At 38.3% G+C, this 22,983-nt stretch overlaps 1 protein-coding gene and 1 long non-coding RNA gene across 6 annotated transcripts in view; one reads left to right on the top strand and one right to left on the bottom strand.

The window, feature by feature from the left end:
- Window positions 1-1,665: 1,665 nt before the first annotated feature.
- KCNMA1 (potassium calcium-activated channel subfamily M alpha 1) overlaps window positions 1,666-22,983 on the bottom strand; it is a 523,843-nt gene continuing 502,525 nt past the window's right edge. The window contains exons 25-29 of one of the 4 annotated variants that reach the window (XM_088128983.1): window positions 18,407-18,601; window positions 17,510-17,628; window positions 15,348-15,572; window positions 12,831-12,859; window positions 1,666-2,076 (exon numbers count right to left, since the gene is read on the bottom strand). In XM_088128983.1, the coding sequence (XP_087985109.1) occupies window positions 1,925-2,076; window positions 12,831-12,859; window positions 15,348-15,572; window positions 17,510-17,628; window positions 18,407-18,601 (720 nt within the window). In that variant the 3' untranslated portion in view covers window positions 1,666-1,924. Of the gene's footprint in view, window positions 2,080-10,465; window positions 15,573-17,509; window positions 17,629-18,406; window positions 18,602-22,983 lie in introns of those variants that run through there. The other 3 variants (XM_088128982.1, XM_088128975.1, XM_088128968.1) reach the window with 3 other exon arrangements.
- Window positions 15,422-22,983, top strand: part of LOC148216917 (uncharacterized) — a 31,853-nt gene continuing 24,291 nt past the window's right edge. For both annotated transcript variants that reach the window (XR_015793554.1, XR_015793555.1), the window contains exon 1: window positions 15,422-15,552. This is a non-coding gene — a long non-coding RNA (uncharacterized LOC148216917). The remainder of the gene's footprint in view (window positions 15,553-22,983) is intronic.

Below are 22,983 nucleotides of genomic sequence, written 5' to 3' on the forward strand. Positions count from 1 at the left end.
ACATTAAAGCTGAAATAATTTTAAGTTAAGGTACTGGGTCATAGAATACTCATTTGATTCACTGATATTACCCTAATGATAACAATATCACAGAATGCTTAATCTCAGTATGTTTACACTTTGCACAGTTCCAACGCTTAAAATTAGCGTGTATAGTGTGACCTGATGACATCTTTGACCTCAGCCTTATTGTACCCATTTTCTTCAAGACATCATCTGTCTAGGTTGATCCAGGTCAGTACATAATTTAAACTGGAGAGAGTTGCTAAATTATTTACAGCCTCAAATGCCGGAGTGACTATGTTTTGCAATACAGTTATGAAACACCACAATTTTGCCTAATGGCTAGAGACATTGTCCACCATTTTGAGAAAAAAAGCTCTGACTGAGTTGTAAGCCTTTTCTAAATGCTTTGTGTTTCTTACATTAAACATAGTCATTATTTGTTATCACTATGCTTATGTTTGATTTGATATAACTGTAATGGACAGAGTTCCAAACACTTGGAAATTAAATGGTTGATTTCTAACTTAAAAAAAAAAAAACATACTCAGAAATTAGGTGGCTGTAGTTTAGCATAAGCAATGTCTGAACCACAGTGTTTGCATCACAGTTAGAGCTTATTTAACATCTGTACGTATTATGACTGAGAAGCCGGATTCTGCCATTAGCAACACAAGACACCACTGAGATATCGGCATGAATTTTGTCATTTTTCAGGGTGCAAGGCCAACCTCAGCTTTTTGCTAGATTAACATAAATCACACTGTAAAACATCATCATCAAACAATTTGCCTAAACAATCTTCTTTAATTTGATATTGGGCTGTAAATAATGCCTTCTGAAGCTTGTTGAGAAACTTTAAATTGCCACGGTTGACCCTTCTTCATCTTGAGATCTTCTGATAATACTCAACATAAAGCTACAGAAAGAAAGCAACCTCATTTCTGCAAGTTTCTGGAAGAAATAGAGACCATTCAAATGTTGCATTGATATATATATTTTTCCTAATACTCACTGTTTTATAGCCCGTTATCCATTTGGACCTCATATTTATCTGAGAAGAAGATTCCATTATGAACATCTGTGAGAACTATAGTGGTAAGAAAGCCATTCTCAAGCTAGTGTCTTCCATTGTGGGAATTATGATCCCCAAAAATCTGGAGAGCACCAGTGTGGGAAGGTTGTCTTTAAAGATTCATAACTCCAGAATAATATTAATTCTATAAAAATATGACGTTTCCACTTTTTTTCAAAATAAATATGCTTTAGTTTATTAAGAGCTGGTGTCAATGCTAAACAAAATACATGTCTTCCAGAAAAGAAACATTCTAATAAACTCTTCTTTGTTTTTCTTCTTCTTTGATTTACTAAAATACAAGTGAACTTGTTTAAAATACATTATTTGTCTCTCTTAATTACATTTTTGTTTGATTTGTGACCATCATTCTCCTGAAAGAGACAGAAAGGAGCAGGAATATATCATTCTTCCCTACTTTCTTCCTCCTTTGCATATATATATATATATATATATATATATATATATATATATATGTATGTATATTGGAGTCTGGCCACAATCTGCAGCTGTTCTGTTAAGGGAAAATACTTGACAATGAATAAAGAAATATATAAATAAAAATAATTTAAAATGCTAGAGGCTATACATGACTGTTTTTATTATGTTCATTTATAAATGAAATAGTTTCCAAAATACATGGAAGCAAATATTAAAGGCAGACAAACAAAGATCTGTCTACTGTACTTTCTGGCAAACACTTGCCTTTCATTAACTTTTCCCACCAAAGGTTCAGCATGAAAGAGGAATAAATGTTATATCACCATTCATGAAGTCTGTCAGGTGTTGTTGGTTTTTCTCTCTCTCTCTTTGTTTAAAAAACACATTGTCCTGGCTTTCTAGAAGTCAACATTCATCTTCAACTTCTCTGATTGGTGGAATCAAGCTGCTTGTAGACTTATACTGATTGATGTGATTGGCCACGTGTGTGGTCATGGGCTTGATTTGAATGTTTCTGGGATAGGCATTATCCAGTTCATCTGTAAACCATTTCTTTTCTGCTAAAGAGCAAAATGGAAAGAGAGACAGAACAAGGAAGGAGGAAAACGAGAAGCTTAATTAGTGCCATGCCAAAAGCAGTTGAGAAAAGTGCATTTAGCTTTGGGGTGTGTGTGTGTGTTAAAGCAATCGATAGAAAGTGACTTTGAATAATGACTAGCAGTGAAGGGCGGTAGATTTTATAAACCTGAGGACATTGATTGGATGAAAGGATGAAAAGCTTGCTGGTTTGAAGGCAAAGAGTTAAAAAGAACTGGCAGGAGGCTGACTTATTTATGGAAGGTGACCAGCCCCTTTAGCATGGTGTGCTGGAAATGTGAGTCTCTACTGTGATTAGTGAAGTGTCTAGTGCTTGACTTTTAGGAAAGTACTACATGGTTAAGATTAGAACTGAAATGCATTTGCTGTGCTAAATTCTCCTGAAAAGAAAAGAACCCTTTGGGAATTTCAATGTCTATTCTTTTCGTTTCTGAATATGATAATATTTCATTTTACTATCTGGTGATAATTGAATTCAGTATTTGATATTCCATGGCTGAGCTATAGTTTTTGATATTGGCAACATTTGATAATGGCCATTTGATGGCATCGGTTATCTGATGCTCTCATCAGAAAAACAACATGCATGTTTTTTTTGGAAATAGCCATGGAAGGCTATGCTTAATTGCAGATGTGCGGGATATAATTGCATTTCTTAGCATGTAATGGACTATACATATGACTGATTACAATTTGTAAGTTCCGCGTCTGATACCTGCCAGTTCAAACTGAGGGATACTCAATTGTCTAAAGTATTCAAATTAAGTGAATTTTCCTTTTGTGTGTGAAATGTCAAATTCAGAATACGAGTAGCAAAACTGGAAAATGCGATCTGCTAACTGGTGTTCAATCTGATACTTATTTTCTACTAACTCCCCCTGAAATGAGATTCTTATATTTCCTAATATTCATTGCAGAATATTTCCTTTTTATTCCTCCTCTTCTTTTGTGTTAAAAGGCAGCTCTTCTCCTCAAGGAAGAAGATACATTTCTGATCTTCAAGGGTACAATCAAATGCTGGATTCTTCTTTTCTGCTTATCAGGTTTAAAAGCTCACTCTTTCAGATGACGGGAAATCCTGACCTGGAAGACCCCAAAGGGACATTCTTGGAAGTACTGAGACTCCAGAGGAACCTTTTTTATACCCCCAGCTAAGAAAATAATTTCCCTTCCATAGCTTCCAATGGGAGGTAAAAATATTTTCAAAAAAATATAGAAAAGAACCAGAAGACATGATTTTGCTTCATCCATTTGGGAATCTCCAGTCTACAGTAGTGTTCAATTAAAAATATATATATTTGGGAGGAAATGCCTATCTAAATGCATTTTAATGACAATTTACACCACCATCATACAAAAAACCCCACCCAAAACATTAACTCTAAAATGCAGATTGGAACAGATTTTAGGTAAACACATGAACAAGTGATAGGGATCAGAAATAGACTGGTTTCCTCATCCCTGGAAGCAACAACAACAAAAAAAAATCAGTCAAGAGAGGTACAATGGGTAGGAAAAAACTCAGCCAATTTTCATTGACTCAGATCAGTGAAAAGGTATCCTGTGGGTGGGAAGAGAAAGACTGTGTTGGGCCATTTCCCTTCCTTTTAATATGATCACTATAATTGCCTTGCTGATGAACCAAATTCTCCAAAATGGGCAATGCTGCCCATATGGGGCAATTTTTCAGTCTCAGCCATTGTCTAATCAATTGCTTATAAAGGAACTCCTTTGTGGCTTTTACCCAAGGCATTGTTGTTGAAGAAGTTGGTTGGGGTGACAGCCAATCCAGTGATTTATCTGCATGACATTCAAAGAAATGTTTCCTGTTGTGGTGACATATTGACTGACTTTATAACCAGAACTGGCTGTTAACTTCTGCTAGGTTTTCATCGAGCTACGTAAGTGAGAAATTTAGATGACACATAGAGGTTTTATCCCCTGTGCATTTCATTACAAGTCATTTTATTTTGCTTGTGGAAGTCTTTATTCCTCCATATTTCTTTCCATTTCAAATGCAGGTGCTCCAGAAGAGTATGCTTCTCTTCTCAGAAAAGCCTGCATGATCTAAGTTCCTTGGTCTCTAATTAAGTTTGCTCTGATTTGAACAGATTGGCCGATAGGAATTCATCATGTTAAAATCCTGCATAGCAAAACTAACTGATTAAGTGCCCTAAATTATTCTTCCTGACAAAATGATAAAGTTACAATCTGTTCTAAGATGATCTACAGCTTCGCAGATTCCTACAGCGTCTTTCTATATTCATTTATCTTTTTTGGTCAAGCAAGGTTTTTTACACATATACAGCCATATATCTTTTAAAGTCATCAGAACATTTGAATAGTTAATGAGGCTTGGGAGGGAAGCAAGGAAGGTTTCAGATGGGGCTGGTTTCTGAAAGGTTGCAGGGAGAAATTCCAGGGAAACTGTACACTTCAAAATAATTTCAGCTCCATTTAAAAAGCATTTAGTTCAAGTATGACACACCAACCATTATGCATTTGTGGAAACCAATTTTGCATGAGCTACGGTTAAGCTAACCTTGCAGAGATGTGTTGAAATGTGACAGTTCGCCTGTTTTACAAGCCTTGTACGTTCACACAAACACTTTATAACTGCTTTGTATTTAAAAGGAAAGAAAGAAATCTAAGCAGGCATACTTTGAATCTCTGCTTCTTTTATCAATGTGGTGTTTGCCAGAGCTGCTGTTTTACACACTTGGCTTTATGCAAAGGAGTCCTTGGATTAGTTATCTGGGGACCAAGTGGTTGAGTGGAGAAGGTGTTGGACTAGTAGCAATCATCCCTAGCCATGGACGACATTGGTGACTATCTCTCAACCCTACCAACTCACGGGCTTGTTTTTGTGGGGAAAATAGGAGAAAGGCATGCTAGATATGTCACTTTGAGCTCCTGAAGGAAAGATCAAATATAAATCAAATAAATATGAGTAAGTCTGAAGAAGGAAATGTACTTTATCTTGATCCATCACATAATTCTTTTATATAGGTTTCCCTGTGCTTAAAAAAAAAAAAACTCTGATGCAGGAACTAGGAACTAGGAATCTAGTTCTTCCTTTCCATAAAGATATCTTCAGATTCTGGATCAACGTTTTAAAATGGAGGGAATGTACAGAGGCACCCTTTTGGGTTCTCTGCTGCCACGTCAGCCTGTTTCATTGATCTCAGTCTTGAAGGAATAGCAGGGGGTGCCATGAAATGGACCAAGGGTCATAATTTTCAGAAAATTATGTTTCCCTGATCTTGTCAACCCTGTTTCAGCATCCTTTGGAAGAGGTCTTTCCCTTAGCAAAAGCCTAAATAGCCTAAACCAGTGTTGTCCAAACTTGGCCACTTTAAGATGAGCGGACTTCAACTCCCAGAATTCCCCAGCCATGGCTGGCTGAGGAATTCTGGGAGTTGAAGTCCACTCGTCTTAAAGTGGCCAAGTTTGGACAACACTGGCCTAAACCTAAAGCCATATCCAAAACATTTGCAGGGAGGACCCACCAGGTTGATTATTGTATCTTCATGCAGCTCTTGGCAAGGCAGTGTGCATGCTTTCTATGGCCTGCAAGATCAAAAGAAGGCAGGAAGGCAGGAAGGATCTTCTTCAATCTGGCTCCCTCAAAATGGGTTGGAACTGGAAATCCCATAATATCATGAAAACATAACCAAAGGCCTGAGGCAAACTCTGGCTAGGAATTTTGGGAGTTGAAGCCCTTATTTCTGAAGCTTGGGGTAAGCTGGATTCTGAGGCTCACATAGTAAAAAAAAAAAAAGAATTCTTAGTCTCCCAATTTTCCATTAAAATATGTTTTATTTCTAATGAATGATGATACCATTTCTTTTACACTGGCCTCAACTTGGACCCACAAATCTCACACTAGCCTGAAGACTGATGATTTTTGGTAAAGTAATTCCCTTCTTTTTTTTCTCTGCCTGGAGCTTTCCTGACTTTCTTTAAAATATATTTTAAGAAATCAGAATGAAAATGTGTTATGCCTATATTATTAAGGCACATGAGAGCTGTCTTTCAGTTGAATTTGGTGGAGACCATAAGAATTTATGGCTACATGAGGGAATTTTACCTTTCTTGTAAGAATACATTTGTGGAAAAATCAGTTCCAGAAATGATGTATTTCAGGAGATATACCACACACACACACACACACACATCCATACCACATATACTCTACAGTAAACATAGGAAGAGTAATTTTTTCCTTAGGCATCACATTTAAATTAAAATGTCAGTGTTGGGGGAAGTTTACCTTGTGTATTTTTTCCCTCTTTCCCTAAATGGCATATTAAAAGTTCTATCCCTGGCATGCTCGTTTATTTGGTAGGGAATATTTTATATGCAGCAGTTGATAATGAGTTTGCAGGGGAGTGAACCTGTTCTCATTATCTCTGAACTCCCTTGACTGATCCTTACTTGGTTTCCCTGCAAACTCATTTCATGTCAGGAAATGTGGGGGCCATGATAAATCAGGATGCCCAATAAGACACCCTTCCCCGACAAGGATTCTTATTCTGCTTCTTAATTGTAACGAAATTGGTTTTTCCCCCTTCTCCCATTCCTTACCAGCACCTTATACATGATCTGTCTTCATTCACACATAAAGCAAATGTGTGGGTCTGATTTTACTATTCATTACTTTGCTCCCATACTGGAAGCAAACCTGCCACAGAGAAAATTCTTTGGATGTCAGTCCACACAAGGTGGCAGCTAGAGTTCATCTCCTATCAACCAAAGTCTTATTTTTATGCTAAAATCATAGATCCAGACTCATGAATCCAGACACATTATCAAACAAAATTTGACTGTGGCCATTGCAGTTAGCTCCTTGGTTGATCATAAAAAGCGTGCTGGATCTGATTCATATGTGGATGAGAGGCCATCAGGAAATTCCAGGATTGTGGGATAGACTAAGAAGCTGAAAGAACATTCCAGAAGAAGGATGTGTCAATGAAGTCATCAGGAGTCCAGCTCAACTTTACTTTTTTAAAGCCAAATTCACAGGGTAAGTTCAGGGGTAGACAACATTGCCCCAAATGGGCACAATAAAATCTTGAAAATCTCTAGTTCCTTTTTTCAAAACTGTGTCTTTAACTCTCATTAGGTTCAGTATTGTTTGTTAGCAATAAGCACCTTACGCTAACATGATTTCCAAGTATAAGACAGTTTGGTGATGGATCTACCATTACATTTGTAATGATGTAGGTGTTTAAAAGTATGTGCAAAAATGACCTCTGTGCACCATACATAGTGCCCTGTATCTGTGCAAGAATGTTCTAGATCTCAGAGTTCTGGGGGGAAGCTCTTCTGAATTTTCTTCAGGAGTTGCTCTACCTTTTCCCTCAGTTCCATTCTTACCACCACAACAACATATTCTTGGAGTGTGCTTTTCTGACTGAACATCTTCCCCTTCTTCATGTCTTGCTTGGGTTCTATCGCTCTAAGAGTCATTTGTTTTGTGAGTTTCATGGTATATCCTCTATGCATTCACTTGCATTGGCCCAGCTCGAACACTCCATCCAAAGTACCACAAATACATGTGTTTAAGCCATTTGTGGGATATCTGTTCTCATTCCTAATACTTTTCAGCAGGCTCTGCTGTCCTGGGTGTAGTTATTGTTGTGGGGTCAGGTCCTCAGTACCTTCTTTAGGTAAGTTCCTTGTCTTTAGGGCTTCAGCTGCTGATTATTCTACTGACAGATGTCCTTTGGACACTATGTTTTCTTTAGAATCTTCCAGATCAGTTCATATATCAAACCTTCAAGATCAGTCGTTTTGATAACAGAGGAGAAGCCTATGCACCCTAAGCAGAAATACAACCCAACTTTCACTTCTCCATCACTGGAAAAGCACTTCAATACACCAGTTCTGGAGACTAAAGCTTAGAGCAGTGCCCCAGGCTTTCTTACTCACCCCTTACATTTTTCAGTCACTTTCTGTCGACCACTTTTAGGCAAACTAGCTACCGAACTTATTTAAGACCTGGCTGAAACATTGCAGATCCAATCTATTCCTCTAGGCTCCGTTTTTGCTACTTTAGCAATTCAAATTATTTGCATACTCCTACTCCTTGTCACTTTTGTGTGGCCCCTCGCAATGATAGTCTGTGATTTTTCTACATGGAAGATTGGCCTCAATTTGAGGGATGCTGTTTCCACTTTGTCGTCGTAATTTTGTAATTGAATGATTTAGCTTTTACGTCTTTGTCTTACACCCAATATTTTTGTATTTTTATGAATACTGTATTCTGGTTCACTTTAATTATAATTTGGTTACTACTACTACTATTAGTACTACTACTGATTTTATTTCTCTCCTTGTTTCGCTTAACTTTTATTACCTAACTGTACATAATTCTGGCTAGTGACTTTAATAAAGATTTGCTTAATTGAGTTCACATATCCATCAGGCAAAATCACTGTTGCTTCCTTCACTTTATGGCAGTAAGTGTTCACATGCAGTTCCATGTCCTGCCCTTCAACCTATCAACTCCTCCAAGGATATTTACAAAACACATGGCAATATACATTCAGCTTTAGATAGTTGTCATCTTTCTGTAAATCAGTGTTTGGTTGCTTGTTTCCTGACCAACAAGTTCCTTTCTTCTCACATCCATCATATTCTCATATATTCCATGTATATGTAGACCAGATCCAACAGTCACATTTGGTTCCCTCCTAGGTTCTTCCAATTAGTCGACATGCCTCTTGAGGCTGATTATTTCTACCTTGGAACCAGTGTTGATTTTTCTGGGTGGAATCATCTTACCAAGTTGACTTTACAGGTATTGAAGATCAATTAAAAGTTTTTGAAGTCAATGGGTGTAATCATATTCAATATTCACTATGCCAGGGCTCAAATCCAATTGGGTTTGGTTGTGGTTCCTCTCAATATGTCTATCATGCATGTTGCAGTCATGCTGGCTAATGCTTCTTTTGCTCAGTGTCTGAACTTCGCTTTATTCTTGGCTAGCAAGCTACAATCTCCTTTGAGATGTGTTTTCCCCTCGTCTTTGACTGTCCAGAGTTCTCATCATGCAAACATTTCAGTCAGGATTAAGGACTGTACTCTAGGTGTTTTCACATGCAAAGCCAGTGATGAGGATCTGTGGCAACACGACATATCAATCAGTGGTCATGAAGTACCGACTTGAAGGCTTTTGGACTTTTGGACTGCAGAGTGCTTCTTCAGGGACACACTGTCAATCTTTTGAACAACAATATGAGTCTAGTTTTTTACCTTCACAAGCAAAGGGATACACAATGCTTTGTCATTCTCCACTTTTCAGTATAAACATGGGCTTAGTGCTTCAGTGTATTCAGTTAGTTGCATTGCTCATTCTGGAATGAAGAAAAACTGTGCCAGCATTTTCAGTTGAACTTATATAAGGAACTGCATGAATGGCACTTTCCCCTTTCGTAGTACAGAGACACTCCCATTGGTGGGACTGATCCCACATAGATTATCTTTCACTAGTGTTTTTGTTTAACTGCACCTGACTGGGTAAAGATCAGACTCCACAAGATGTATCTCTGTTTCCATTCTTGGATCTGATGTTCTATGTACTCCTTCCATTTCCATTGCTCCTTTGATGGTCACCAAGATTCATAGGAGTTGTCCAAATATCATCTTAATTACTCTTTAATGACCGCATCAGCCATGATTTGAGTTCATCACCTTTCTAAGCAGTATATAGGAAATTCCAAATTTACTTAAGAAGCAAGACAGAGGGATCCATCACAGAAACCTGTTCTCTCATAGTCTAACCCTTGGAGAATCAGGTTGCCCAAACTTTAGCACTATTCATTCATAGGAAGCCTTTCACCAGGTGGTCCTGTATCTCAAAGTAGTCTATGTTTGGTAACTTTCTCAGGAGTTGGGCTATGATTCCAGATCTGTTTCTTCTGAATGGTATTTTCAAAATTATTTATCCTTATTTGAAAAACATTGTCTATTTGCTGACTATTTGGGCATTTCATTTGCCTATCATGAGGATTTCAATTCTTTTATATGCCTTTAATCGGCGTGGGAAGAAACTTCATCCTCCAGGTGTCCCTTTGCTAATCCCCAGGTTCCCAGCTTTAGTTCTCACACAGTTGATGGGAAAACCCTTTGAGTCATTTGCAATCTCTGACTTGCATCTGCTGGCATCAAAAATCATATTGCACTCTGCAGTAACTTCAGTGTGGAGGAAGGAAGTGCATTGCCAACTCTCAGTGTGTTTCATTAGGATATAGCTGTTTTGTGCACAGACCTCTCCTTTTTACCTAGAGATTTTTCTGAATTTCACCTTACACAGGAATTTATTTTATTTGTTTTTCCTCTGTCCTAAATATACAAACATTTTTTCTACACACATTGCATCTTCACATAGCATTGCCCTTTTATCTACAGAAAACTGAGGCATAATGCATCCATTATGTATCTGTTCCATTGTCTTGCCAACAAGCTTAGCAATCACTAAGGTGGACTCAAGCACACCCTTTCTTTACACAATTGTGTATTTACACTGCTTTTATTTTACTTTCAAAAGAATTCTGATAGTTTAAAAGGGAGCAACTTGCTGCATCCCCCAGAGGTTGTACATTCATTCACCAACACTTAATCTGATAGCTGAATTAACCCATTTTCTGGATTTGCATAATATCAGTGAACTATAAAATAAAGAAAAAGTCAGGATGCATGCAACAACAACAACAACAACAAAAACCCTAACCAAGCTGAACAAAGATTAGCATATTGGGCCAAGGTATTTCCTATCTGACCTGTTTAAGTGGATTATGTGAACACAGGCACTATTATGGCTGAGCTGGAGTTTTAATGCGTTCTCCTTGATCCATCTCTGACAACCTGTCAGTAACAGACAATTATATTTACTTCAGTTCATGTTCTGCTCTAGAAGCATACTATTGGCCTACCTGATGAAGTTGTTTTAAATATTATACAGTGCTATATAAATGCTAAGTATAATTAAGCATTCTTCATTTCTAGCTGAGCTTCCACTTGAAGGCACTTCTGGTATCTGGTAGGGGCACTTCAGACAAGAAACATTTGCAATTAGAATCCAAAGTAATGTAGACATGGGACATAATAGCATTTCAAATGGGAAATGGCATAAATACAAGAGGATAAATTACTTCCCCCCCCCCACTTCTTCTCCCCTACATGCACACTGATTTTACTATGAATATACTTCTAGACTGAAAGCAATGTAAAAGAGGCTGGTGATACATGGCACAATCCAGAAAAAATGGTGAGCTGAGTGCCATTTTTCTAGTGGAAGTGTGGCATGCCTCTGCCAAGTTTCATTCCAAGGATTGGAACTATGTAAAGCAGGGATGAAGAATCTCTGGGCTTATAAACTACATCTAGCCGGTAGGCTTCAGGTTTGGCTTCTGCTGAGGTGGTCCTGGTCTTTCCCCAATGCCCAGTCCTCTCCAAGATGAGAGAGAGAAAGAGAGAAAGCTAGTTCAACTATGCTGAAGTGGTGATTCCAGGCTTCTCTTTGCCCTTCACCTCTCCCCCCAGGAAAGGTGATGGTCACATGAAGTCAGCTCCCGGCTGAGCTCTCCTTTGAAGACACTTCTGGTGTCTTGAGGTGAGATCAAAATCAGATCAGACATGCAAAGCCCAGTTTAAAAGTAGCTCATGCTGCTAGCCCAAAGCAGAGGGAATGCCTCAAGAGTTATTTGCCAGGGGTTTCCTTCACCTCTTTCCTTTTTGGCAAGACAGCTAACACAGCAATTAAGCATCTTGATGTCTTATTGGTATATGAGTGATGTGGGACATGTGATCATGCATGAATGAGGGTATATGTATCTGCATCCAGACAAGTACATAAGAAGGCTGCATTAGAGGTGGCCTAAGGGTAATAGTCAGCACTCATACGTGGAACTAACATGGCCTTCTAAGCTAGAAATGTGTTTGCTGGATTGAGACCTAAGATGCCCAATTTAGATTTCTTTCTCACTGAGAATTTTGTTTCACAAAGGATAATTTCTGGTCCATCACCCCTCCCAAGCCAACAAATTAGCTGTGATCATCTCCATTTTGAGCATATTATGGATTTTCCCCCAGGTACATTCTTTGTTATCAAATGCAAATGGCAAGTGCTTTCATATGAACATCTCTTCCCTGGTTGGCAGAAACAGGATGAAGCACTAGCAGAAAAATAGGTCAAGGAGCCAAACCAGAAGAGGTGTTCCTCTCTGCTCCCAATCCCTGGTGGGTCTGATTAAATTTAATTACACCATAATAAAAGGAAAGATGGATGGTGGTGGACACATATGGGGTAGGAGTGTAGTGGGGAAATAGACAACACAAGATGGAAACATACGAACACAATTTCATTGAGTACCTAAATATCAAGTACAAAGACACGTGCAGTTGGAAGTGCAAGCAGATGAAAGAATTTAGAAATGGAAAGAATTAAAACAGAGAGAGAGAGCTGAGCAGCAGCAGCAAGTATAGCTAATTTACTCTGAGTGTAGAAATAAGGCAGAAAGAATAAAAGCACAACCAACCTAAAATGAAAAGTTTTTTTAAAAAAAGAAGTAAAACAAAAACAAATAAAAACTGAATCAAGTTTGGTAATGTGGTCTTTAATGTGTCACAAGTTTTCACAAGGACAAAGTTGTAGAAGGAAAACCCCATAGCAGTTCTCTAGCTCATGCAGAACCAGCAGTGGTCATACCTTGGCCCATCCTATTCATCCTTGTTGCACTTTAGAAAGAGAAGTAAGCTACATAAGTTTTAAAAGGCTTTTAAACTGTCACATGTCCCATTGAGCACTTTAACTGGCACATCCTTGGTGTTTCTTAGAAGATGCCTAATGGCAAACTGGGGTGGGGGGGGGGGGTAGTTCTTTTGCAAAAGTGCATTAATTTACTTCCATGATCGACCAAGCACTGGCAGAAGAGGACCACAATACTGCTTTCCAGTTGGGGCTGGAACAGGGATACTGATTGGGAAGGGAAGAATATTAATCTGAAATGATTTCCAGCAACCGTATCTTCCAAATCATCAGGATCAAAAGAGGATGTACTTGTGCATAGCTCTCATTGCATTAAACCAGAGGTTGTCAGTAAAAGTGCTTGGCTTCATTGTCAATTCACACGGCAAGCTTTTATAATCAACATGCTTTTTGGAGAAGCGGAGAGGAAGGAAATGTCTATCTAGCAACTTTTCCCATCCCCAACATACTTTCTAAAACACAGAGCACATGCGAGGCAACCAACTAGCTCTATCTATAAAAAGAAAAGAGGGTAGGGAAGGAATCATACAACTGCAAGGAATTAGCTTTCTGCGATGGAAAAATAAAGTTGTGCAGAATTCCAAAGTGCAATGCTGATAGCTTAGAAACTTAACATCTTCTCTGGATGTTCAATTTTGATTCCATTCCTACAAGTCACAAATAATTGACTGCAACGCAATTAGCTTGGTCAGTGTCTTGCCAAACCACTTTACTAAGTGCTTTTACTTGAAACTAATAAAACAGAGTAATGAGTAAATATGTTTGGGATTTAGATATCACCTATGCCAAGAACTGTGAAATATCAGAGTTGATCCTGTCTGTGTTCTGAGAACAGGATTTTCTCAAACTGTTTTGCTGAGAATATCAGCATATTGCAAGTAAGGCTAAAACCTGCCTCAAAAAAATGAAAGTACCCCATGGGCTGTTTTAATTTTATCATGCGGGCTGTAAATATGCCTGTTGCAACAGGGAGGTTGTCTGCATATACACACCCCACCAACAATACAGCCAGATTAACTGGCAAGCAGGGAGGAATCTATGAAACATCATCAATACTCAGAAGTATGGGATCGCTTTAGTAGCAAATGGGCAGGCAGAAAGAATGCTGGGGGCCATATTAAGAAAAAATATGCCACGGTTACATATGGACACCTATTGTTCTGGAAGTGGATTCTTTCTGAGGAATAGAGAGAAATAGATCTCCAGTGTGGAACCAAAAATCAAATGTGTTCCGGTGTTTGGAAAACACTGATCTCAACACTCAATAAGGAAATGAGATTTGGCAAATCTACTGGACGGGTTACCAATGTAAAGAAGTATAAAGCTACCTGTTTGGTGGCTTCTTTCATCTGGTAAAATCAACTGGTACATGTCATTGTTATACAACCTTGCCAAGTCCATTAGCTAAAACCTGATCCTACCTTTTCTTGAGGTATTCATAGCACTAAATTAAGCTCTCCAAGTAGGGAGAAGGGGTCCATGGGGGACTAATACTTAAATAAAGAAAACTTTCTGCTCTGTTCTGAACATTCTATATATATATGCTCCTTTGATATGTGGGGGAAGATTTTACCCCATTTATTCTGTACATCAGGTGACAAATTCACCTTTCATTAGAAGTAAAAGTCTCAGGAAGGAAGATTCTAATGAGTTGCATTCAATATTTATGATACATGTAGCTTTTCATCCTAAATGTCAAAAATGAGATAAAATATGGTTATTCGCATAGTAGGATAGACAGGATTTAATATGCAATTAGAACCTTTTTTTTAAAAAAAAAAAGGTTAAATCATTACAACTGGAAAACTATACCCCTGACCATTTTTAGTATTTTGGTTTTAAAGGGAAGAAGGCACTGAGTTCCCAATGTTGCTTTAGTATAAAAGCACGTGCTGTAAGACTATGAAAAAAACAGTGTGCAAGGCACATGCTGTCTGCAGTCCAAGAGATTGAATTTCCTCATTTCCTTAGTACGTTTCATTGGTGCTTGCAAAATTATTCCATTGGGGAAAATCCCAATTTCATGTGTGATTTTGAAGTCCCCCCTGCCCCAACTCTTACATTAGGGAACTTTGTTTCTGGAGTTGACTTCTAAAATCAGTGATCACACTAGAAATGCAAGTCGTTCTGATATTTAGAGCAGTTTTAGGAGGGAGTTACTCACATCTGCTCTTCACTCTTTTCAATCTGCTTTGTGTCATAAATTATGTTTGGTCCGTCTGCTTTGTTGCTGTTGTGCTTAAGGGTTTCATGGTATTGAAATAAAAATGACAACCACATGCACACTGTTATACATATGCCAAATATGTGTATAAAATGGGAAATCCATGGGGAATGCCGGGGAGAACAGGGGAAGCTATTATTGGACACACCAATTAGGGAAGTATGAGTGGTGGATATAGCTTCACACACAGTGAGAGTAGATACACGAATCAAAGTCTATCTTCCTGCACGTACTTCTGCTTTTCCCGGGAGTCTCTGGTCTTAGGGCGATTCTGTCGATTTGCAGTGGCTGGGAGAGAATGCACTGAAGAGCTTTTCTTGCTAGATGCATAAGAAGAATGGGAAGAGTGGGAGAGACTAGCCCGAGACTGGCCAGCATTATGGTCATACTGCATCAAACAGAAGATCCAATCTGTCGGCACAAGCTCAAATTCATAAGGTGGGTTGGCTATAACAAAACTGAAAAAGAAAAAGGACAGTGGTCTTACTTCCCTTCCATTAGCTTTCCTTGTTCTGAGCTGTACACGAATACCATTTTTAGCTGATAAGGGTCAGATTTTTGGCCCTTCAGAAATTCTCAGGGGGTTGCTGCATTGCTTCTGTAATTCCATCAATTGCAATTTGAGGGGAAGGTACGACTTTGTCTGCAAAGCCAAGCTTATCTCAAGAAAAGCACATATTCTTTGTAGGGGGCTTCAGGACATTTGGGAACTTCCAATCAAGGGAACATATTTTGGAGCACAGGATTGATATTAACCCAAGTGACAGGCGAAAAAGATGTATTATGCTGTCATTGACTACAGTTTCTCAGTGGTTTACAAGTACAAGCTGTACCCAACAAATATTACCAGCTGATTAGGATGGTTAAGGAAGAAAAGGTAGATTTCCATACTGGGTAACCAGCTGCTACTCTATCCTGTTAGTGGGAAAGAAGAGAGTTTGTCCTGCATTCTGAGAAATAGTTTGATCAATGAGAATCACAATATTCCATTTTGTTATTCTTTACATCTTAATCCTTTCCCTTATTGGGGTCTTTCAATGTTCATTATTTCTCCTTCTTAGTTTTTCAAATTTCATTATTTCCTTGTCCACTCCTTCTCTTCCTTGACCATTCACAATTCTGAGTTTTCCAACTTTAGTCTTATCTCTTTGGCCGATCTAGAACTGCAGCGTCTTTGGAGTACAGCATTAAGGCTGATATTTGCTTTGGGAAGGAGTGCACGAAGGTTAAAAGTAAAATGGAAATAGACAATGCTCACTGTGGTTACACACTGATGCTATTGGTTCATTTATTTTACTTATCAAAACAATTTCTATCTCGTCTTTCTCTTCAGCATTTGTGGCAAGCCCCCTTGAAGGGGATCTGTGATTGCCTTCTCTCCTCTTGAGTCAAAATGCTGACAACAAGGGGTCAAGCCCCCTGTCCCACACTGGGCTGCAGAAAGTCACAAAAACGAAAAGGCTGCTAGCTTGGCTCTTTGAACGCTTACTAGTTCTTAGATGAAAAGAAACGAAAAACAGACACAACTCTTAACCATTTTTCCCCTGTGTGTTGTGTCTGGGTTACAGAAGGGGAGCTGGAAATCTGTCAGGCTAGCCCTCCCCTTACAAGACCAGAAAGAGGAGTGAGATAAGAAATCTTTCCGGTGGGGAAATGGAGCCCCAGCATCTCAGAAATAAAAACAAAGAAACAAACAAAATCCTTTGAACCTATCCCAGTAGCAGCCGCAGCCGAGCCAGAAATAAATCTGTTCAGCTTCCCAGTGTCCCCGATACTGGAATGCAGAGATCTGAAGCTGCTTTCAAATTGGTGCTAATTCTTCATGTGGAAGCACCCCAGGGTGATGTTTAGGTGGGGGTGGAGGAAAGAATAATATTGTGCATAGCTTTTGTGCACAGATTATATAGTACTTTTACTCAGGACAATGTCATGTGTGAGATTTTCCCAAATACAGCAATCAGAAGAAAGGAAACTAAGCTTGCTTCCAAGTAAACATATATCTGATTGGGCTAGATGGATTACCAATACTTCCACCACTTTTATCTTAAAAGAAAGCAAAACAAAATCCAGAAATAAGGTTAAATTACAATTCATATCATCCCCCAGGCTCACAAAAACTTTTCTTCCTTTCCCTTCAACATCCCACTCAAGAAAGAAATGTGGGAAATGTGAAAGTTCAGGTCTGCAGGGTGGACATCTGTATGTCCTATTAGAAATGACTGTTTTATTTAAAAAATATATATATTTCTATTTATTTCTGCGCAAAAGCAACAATGTATCTGAAGCTAACAGGTAAAGTTATTGAACAACTGCTTCCTTAGTAAAAATCTAATGAATGGTTAAAAACATTTAAAATAACAAGGATCAGCCAAGAATTCAAAGAATTTCCACATACCGTTTCGTGCATTGGCTAGGCGTGCTTGAATTGAAATCTCTTAATCGGTATATTCCAAAGCATAGCATATTGTAAGTTTTCAAAGCTTTACAAAATAGATCTCCATAACAACCACCATCCTAGGAAACAATAAACAAAAAACAAATACATAAAAGAGATGTAGTTTTTTTCCCCCTGTACCTCAGTTATCATTATGACACTGAACATGAGGAAGATAATTTAAATCAGTGGTTCCATGCCAAGGAAAGAAGTTGTAAGGCAATCTGTTGCAAGTGAGAGACAATTACTCAAGGAACTGTCTCATTTAAATATTTAATCTTGAAACAGCTAATAAATGTGTGCATGAGAAGGTGCACAATCTCACTAATTGTACTTCAGAACAACAACCCTATCCACAACCAAACAGCTGGAAATGGGAACACCAAGTGACTCTTATGGTAATTGAACACTCAAGCTTGGGTTCCAGAGACCAGCTATTTCACAAATTAAGAGCAATGTAGTCTGAACTAAGATGATTAAGAAGAAGTGACTTTTTCTTTCTTGCTCTAGTCTTGGGAATTACTATGTCATATGGCTTCATTTGTTCATGTTGTCAATTTTCACCAAGACAGTTTGGATTTCACCAGGAGAAGAACCCTTTATAGGTAAGGACTGTCCTACCTTGCTTTGGGAAAAGCAAGGAAACTAGAGAAGAGGAAGAAAAGAAAACACATTTCTACTTATCAAGGTTTCCAACTGTCCCTAAGCCATCTGTTTATTTTGATTATGGGAATCAAATGCTATTCAGTATGCATATACATATAATGAATCAAATGTATCCATTGCTCCACCAGAACACATTTTATGGATAATCGTAGGCAAATCTTCCATAACTTCCGTTCCTTGTGATGTCCTTACCCCAAGGTCTGCAAAAGGTCCATCCAACAAGGCCAGCTGAGCCACCCGGCACCTGTCCCTATTGGTCAGAGTCTGTGGGGTACTGTAGCCACCCCTCAGTGCATTCTCTTCAGCGATTAGTGACTCCAGTTCTGGCGTGGCCCCTCCCGTTACCAACGTACGTATCAGTGTGAGAATATTGTCATTGAAGTACGTCTGCAGAGATAAAAGACAGCTCCTTAAGCAAACACCATTAAAGTCACCACAGAAGACACTTTTCTGGGCTTCTGCGGTTTAGAGTTCTTGGCTGTCTCTTCAAATAATTTCCCATTGAAAGTGAAAAGACAGCAACCTCCAATTACTCTATTTTCTTCTGCCTATTAGGCTTCCACTAGATTTGTCCTCCCACTATATACACTGTGTGTGTGTGTGTGTGTGTATACATACATACATACACACATATACCCAACTCAGAATTGATTTTTATTAAAGAACAGAAATGTAAATCATTCATGTTTCCTATAATTGGTGTTGCTGGTGAAGGAATGACTGCCTTTCTTCTCGTCACCTTCATGTCTAATAACAGCCTTGAGGACACACAGTTGCAAAATCTGGACCCCATTTAAAGCTTATGCAGGCTAGCTTGCATTTTTATATTTGTCACCAATACGCTGGGGAGTCACCTCTGTGCTTTGGGTGTCATTACTGATTACTGTGCATGGACTTGAACAGTCTTCTCAAAGCATTGTACTAAACATTATATTACAAGATCTGACAGTGTTGAGACACAAGCATGCATCAATTAAACATTCTCAGTCCATTCCAAATACATGTATGATGAGTTCAGGATCCTGCTGGTCCTGTTTTAAAACAAAAACAAAAAAGCTCTAGGGTACAGATAAGTGTGATTTATTAGGGAAGATTTATTCCAATGTGACATTTTGCCAGCATTGGAAGCTAACCTGGTCTTTCAGGCAAACTAGACATATTTTAAATATTAGTTGCATGCCAACAGAAGGACATTTATTTATACATTCAGTGGTCTGGTGCTCCATTAAGAAGTCCAAGTTTATGTTTCATCAAGTAGAATAAGGGTTGTTTTTTTTTAAGATATCATTATTGCTTGCCAGAATGCTAATCCTGGACACACACATGAACACCCTCAAAAATTTTGCTTCACAGTTTGCTTCCAGAAAAATTGGAGAAGTGCTCAAACTGATGTGTAGAAATACTATGCACAGATCTGTAGAACCACTACCATCCCTAACAACCAGGGATATCTAGAACCTCCATCTTCCCCAAATTTAATGAGTTTTGGAAATATTTATACCTCCCCAGTTTCTCTGATTGAGACAAAATGTCCAAATTTGTTTAGTGGGTATTTTTTTTCATGTAGACAGAACTTTGCAGCTCTAATCAAATTGTCTTTGGGGAAATATGATGATGTAGTAACTTCAAGGAAAACCTGTAACTGATTGGCAGCCTAATCCCAAACATTTGAAGAATTGCTTGTAACTGGCACATCATAGCTTGCAAAGATTTTTTTTTTTAATTTATGGAAAACTTACACCACTATTATATGCCCCATTAGTTTCCATCTGGTGGATCAGGATCCTACCTTTTCCATAGCAGCCCCTGTGGATCACCCCTGCCCTGTGGATCACCCTTCCCCTTGGGATCTAGCAGGTCCCTATCCTCCCAGCCTTCTGGAAAGCCATAAAGGGCTGGCTGTTCTCCCAGGTGCTGGGATAGGTTTTGGTGTTATTATTGTTGTGAACTGTCCAGAGTTGTGTTTTACAAGATGGGTGGCCATATAAGTCTAACAAATAAACAAGCAAGCAAACCACACCTATTTATTTATTTGCTGTATAGTCATAGACCAAAAAAAAAAAAAAAAAGGATATAGAGAGAAAGAAGGGGAAAACCCCCCCCTAGATCACATAACAGCTATGGGCCATGGACAAGAGGCTAAGTAAAGGAGAAGGGAGAAAGGAGGGTATTTGGTTATATAGGCATATATATATGTATGTATGTGCATAGTGGGAGACCAATTAGAGGAGATTAGCTAAAGTTGTGGTCATAACCATCCATGTCAAACCCATGGTCTTCTAACAGTGATTGCAATATTGCAGCAATCCACAAGTTTTGTGGACATTATATTGGACTGGCTACAACCTGATTTAACACCATATCTGGAATACCATGAACCATTTCAAGTTTAGAATACTAACTTCTGGAAAACCACTGGATGATTCCCAATATGCGTGGATCAGTGTGACCCAGACAGGAAATGCACTCCAGAACATTTTGTTCCTACAACAGTAGGTTTTGCCCTTTCCTATCAAGACAGTAGAACTCGTGCAAATATGGTAGAATGTACTCTGTAGGTGCTCAGTTCTTCAATTAGTTATTACATAATAAAATGAATGAAAAGAAATAATATTAGCATTTGATTTTTTGCTCTGCCCACTTTTAAATAAGCTTGTATGTGGTCTTGCTCCCTTTTCTATTGCAGCCCTAACATAAAGGTTGGTGTAGCCCTCAGTAAAAGTGGTGTATCTGTGTTGTCCTACACTGTAAGAGGGGAGTGCCATGTCTGAATGCAACCTGATATAATTCACTGGTTAGTTAGATGCCATCCAGCTGGGTTCATTGCCTGCTGATCACATGGTCAAGTGTTCACCATCTTGAACTGCATCCAGAATAAGTTATAGTTCTTCCAAGGCTATTTCTGTAACCTCAGTCCATCCACCTTATCTTCTGTCTTGGCCTTCTGTTGTCCCTCACCCTTGCCAAACACTGTCATTTTCTTCTAGTCTCACATCACAAACACAAAACATGTAGGTGCTGATAATTCCCTAGAAATTAATGATTATTTCTTTATTTAGTCCAGGGCCAGATGAATAATTTCTCCTAGCAATAGAATTTTTAGTAATTGGAAGGTACTGTATCTATCTCCTTTCTCTTGCTGTTTCTCAATGTCCAGCCCTACATTACCACATAAAGACCATTGCCTTAACTGTTCTGATGTCCATTCTCATAGAAATGTCTTTAATGTTCATGTTCTTGGCTACGTTTTTCATTCCCTTCTTCTGTAGGACTAATTTGTTTCCTTCCCCAGCTCACTGTCCATCTGCAGCTATTCCTGAGCCCAGAAAAGCAAAGTGATCAACCGTCTCACCTCTTCACCATTAAAACACCTATTGACATTAGCTTTACCTTCTCAATATTTAACATTAACACAGAATTTTCACTTTCCATTTTTCACTTTCAAATGAGCTCTTTATTTATAGCTAACAAAATGCATATCTGCATATCTTAAATAGTGTTTCAACCCCCAGTTTTGATTCTAAATTTCATCTCTCCCCATTCTGTGTTTTTATGATATATTTAATATATAAATTAAACAGAGATGAGGACAATAGGAATTTTTGTCTCAGTGCCTTTCCTATTATAAAATACTCAGTTCTCCAGATCCAGTTTTTAATAGCGTTTTCTTACTATAAGTGAATGTTCCATTTTTGAACAGTTTCTTTGTTCCTCAGAAGAATAATCATAATAGCATATTAGTCTTAATACATCCCACATGCTAATCTAATCTATGCAATCAATGGCTTTGCCTCAGTCAATAAAGCAAAAATAACTCTCCTTCTGCCTTATAGCATCTTGCTCTCTCCATTGTCTGATCTTGTGTCCTTCTGCCTATCCTGAAATTAGTTCTTAAGCAAAACTTTGCTTGAGTAATTTATAGTTAAGTAATTTGCACAAGTTACTGCATGTCCCTTCTTTGCTAAAGATCTCCCCTCTTTGCATAGTATAGGTATATACTATGGTCTTTTCCAACCTTTAGACCACATAGTGTTGGTCAATATTTGTTGATATAGAGCTGTTGGGATTTTAATTGTCTCTTCTTATTCAGCTTTAACCAGTATTTCACCCACCCCTGGTGTTTTTTCTATTTATTTATTTGTTTGTTTGTTTGTCATATTTGTATAGCCGCCCATCTCATATCATGACTTTAACAGGTCTATTATTTGTGGTACCTCACTTTCCCTTGGCAATATTTTTGTCATTCCACAATCCCATTATAAAGGATTTCAGGACAGTCTTTCCATCTTACTTTAACCTTTTTTGCCTCTATTAGATCACATCCATGATTACTTGACTAGCCTGTATTAGCTATGCATTTTCTTATGATACCTCTGATCTTCCTTTTAAAAAAACCTCATTTTTCTTATTTTTGTTTATTTGTTGACATTCTTGATTAAGGGGTCTTTGTCTTTTCCAGATTGGCACTTGAAGTCTGAATTCATTTGTTGCATTTGTCTTTTGTGTTGTCTAAGATTTAAATCCTTTGTCTTTGTCTTTCATTGGGTATCATGACAGCTTGTTCTGAAAGCCATATTTCTGTCTTTCAAATCTGAGGAACATTTTTTACTGTTTCAGTTTCATGATGACTTTTACCTCATCCCATGGCTCTTTGGGTTTTCTTTTATATATGTGAAATGTACTGAATCTGTTCCTTACATTGATCTTAAATTCTGACTGTTAGGTCCTCTAGGTCAAATCTTGTTGGCACATGTACTGTTTTCAATTTT

The sequence above is a fragment of the Python bivittatus genome, unplaced genomic scaffold, assembly GCF_059951505.1.
Source record: "Python bivittatus isolate LINGU-HERP-01145 unplaced genomic scaffold, Pbiv_v1 ctg000050_np1212, whole genome shotgun sequence".
Lineage (NCBI taxonomy): Eukaryota > Metazoa > Chordata > Lepidosauria > Squamata > Pythonidae > Python > Python bivittatus.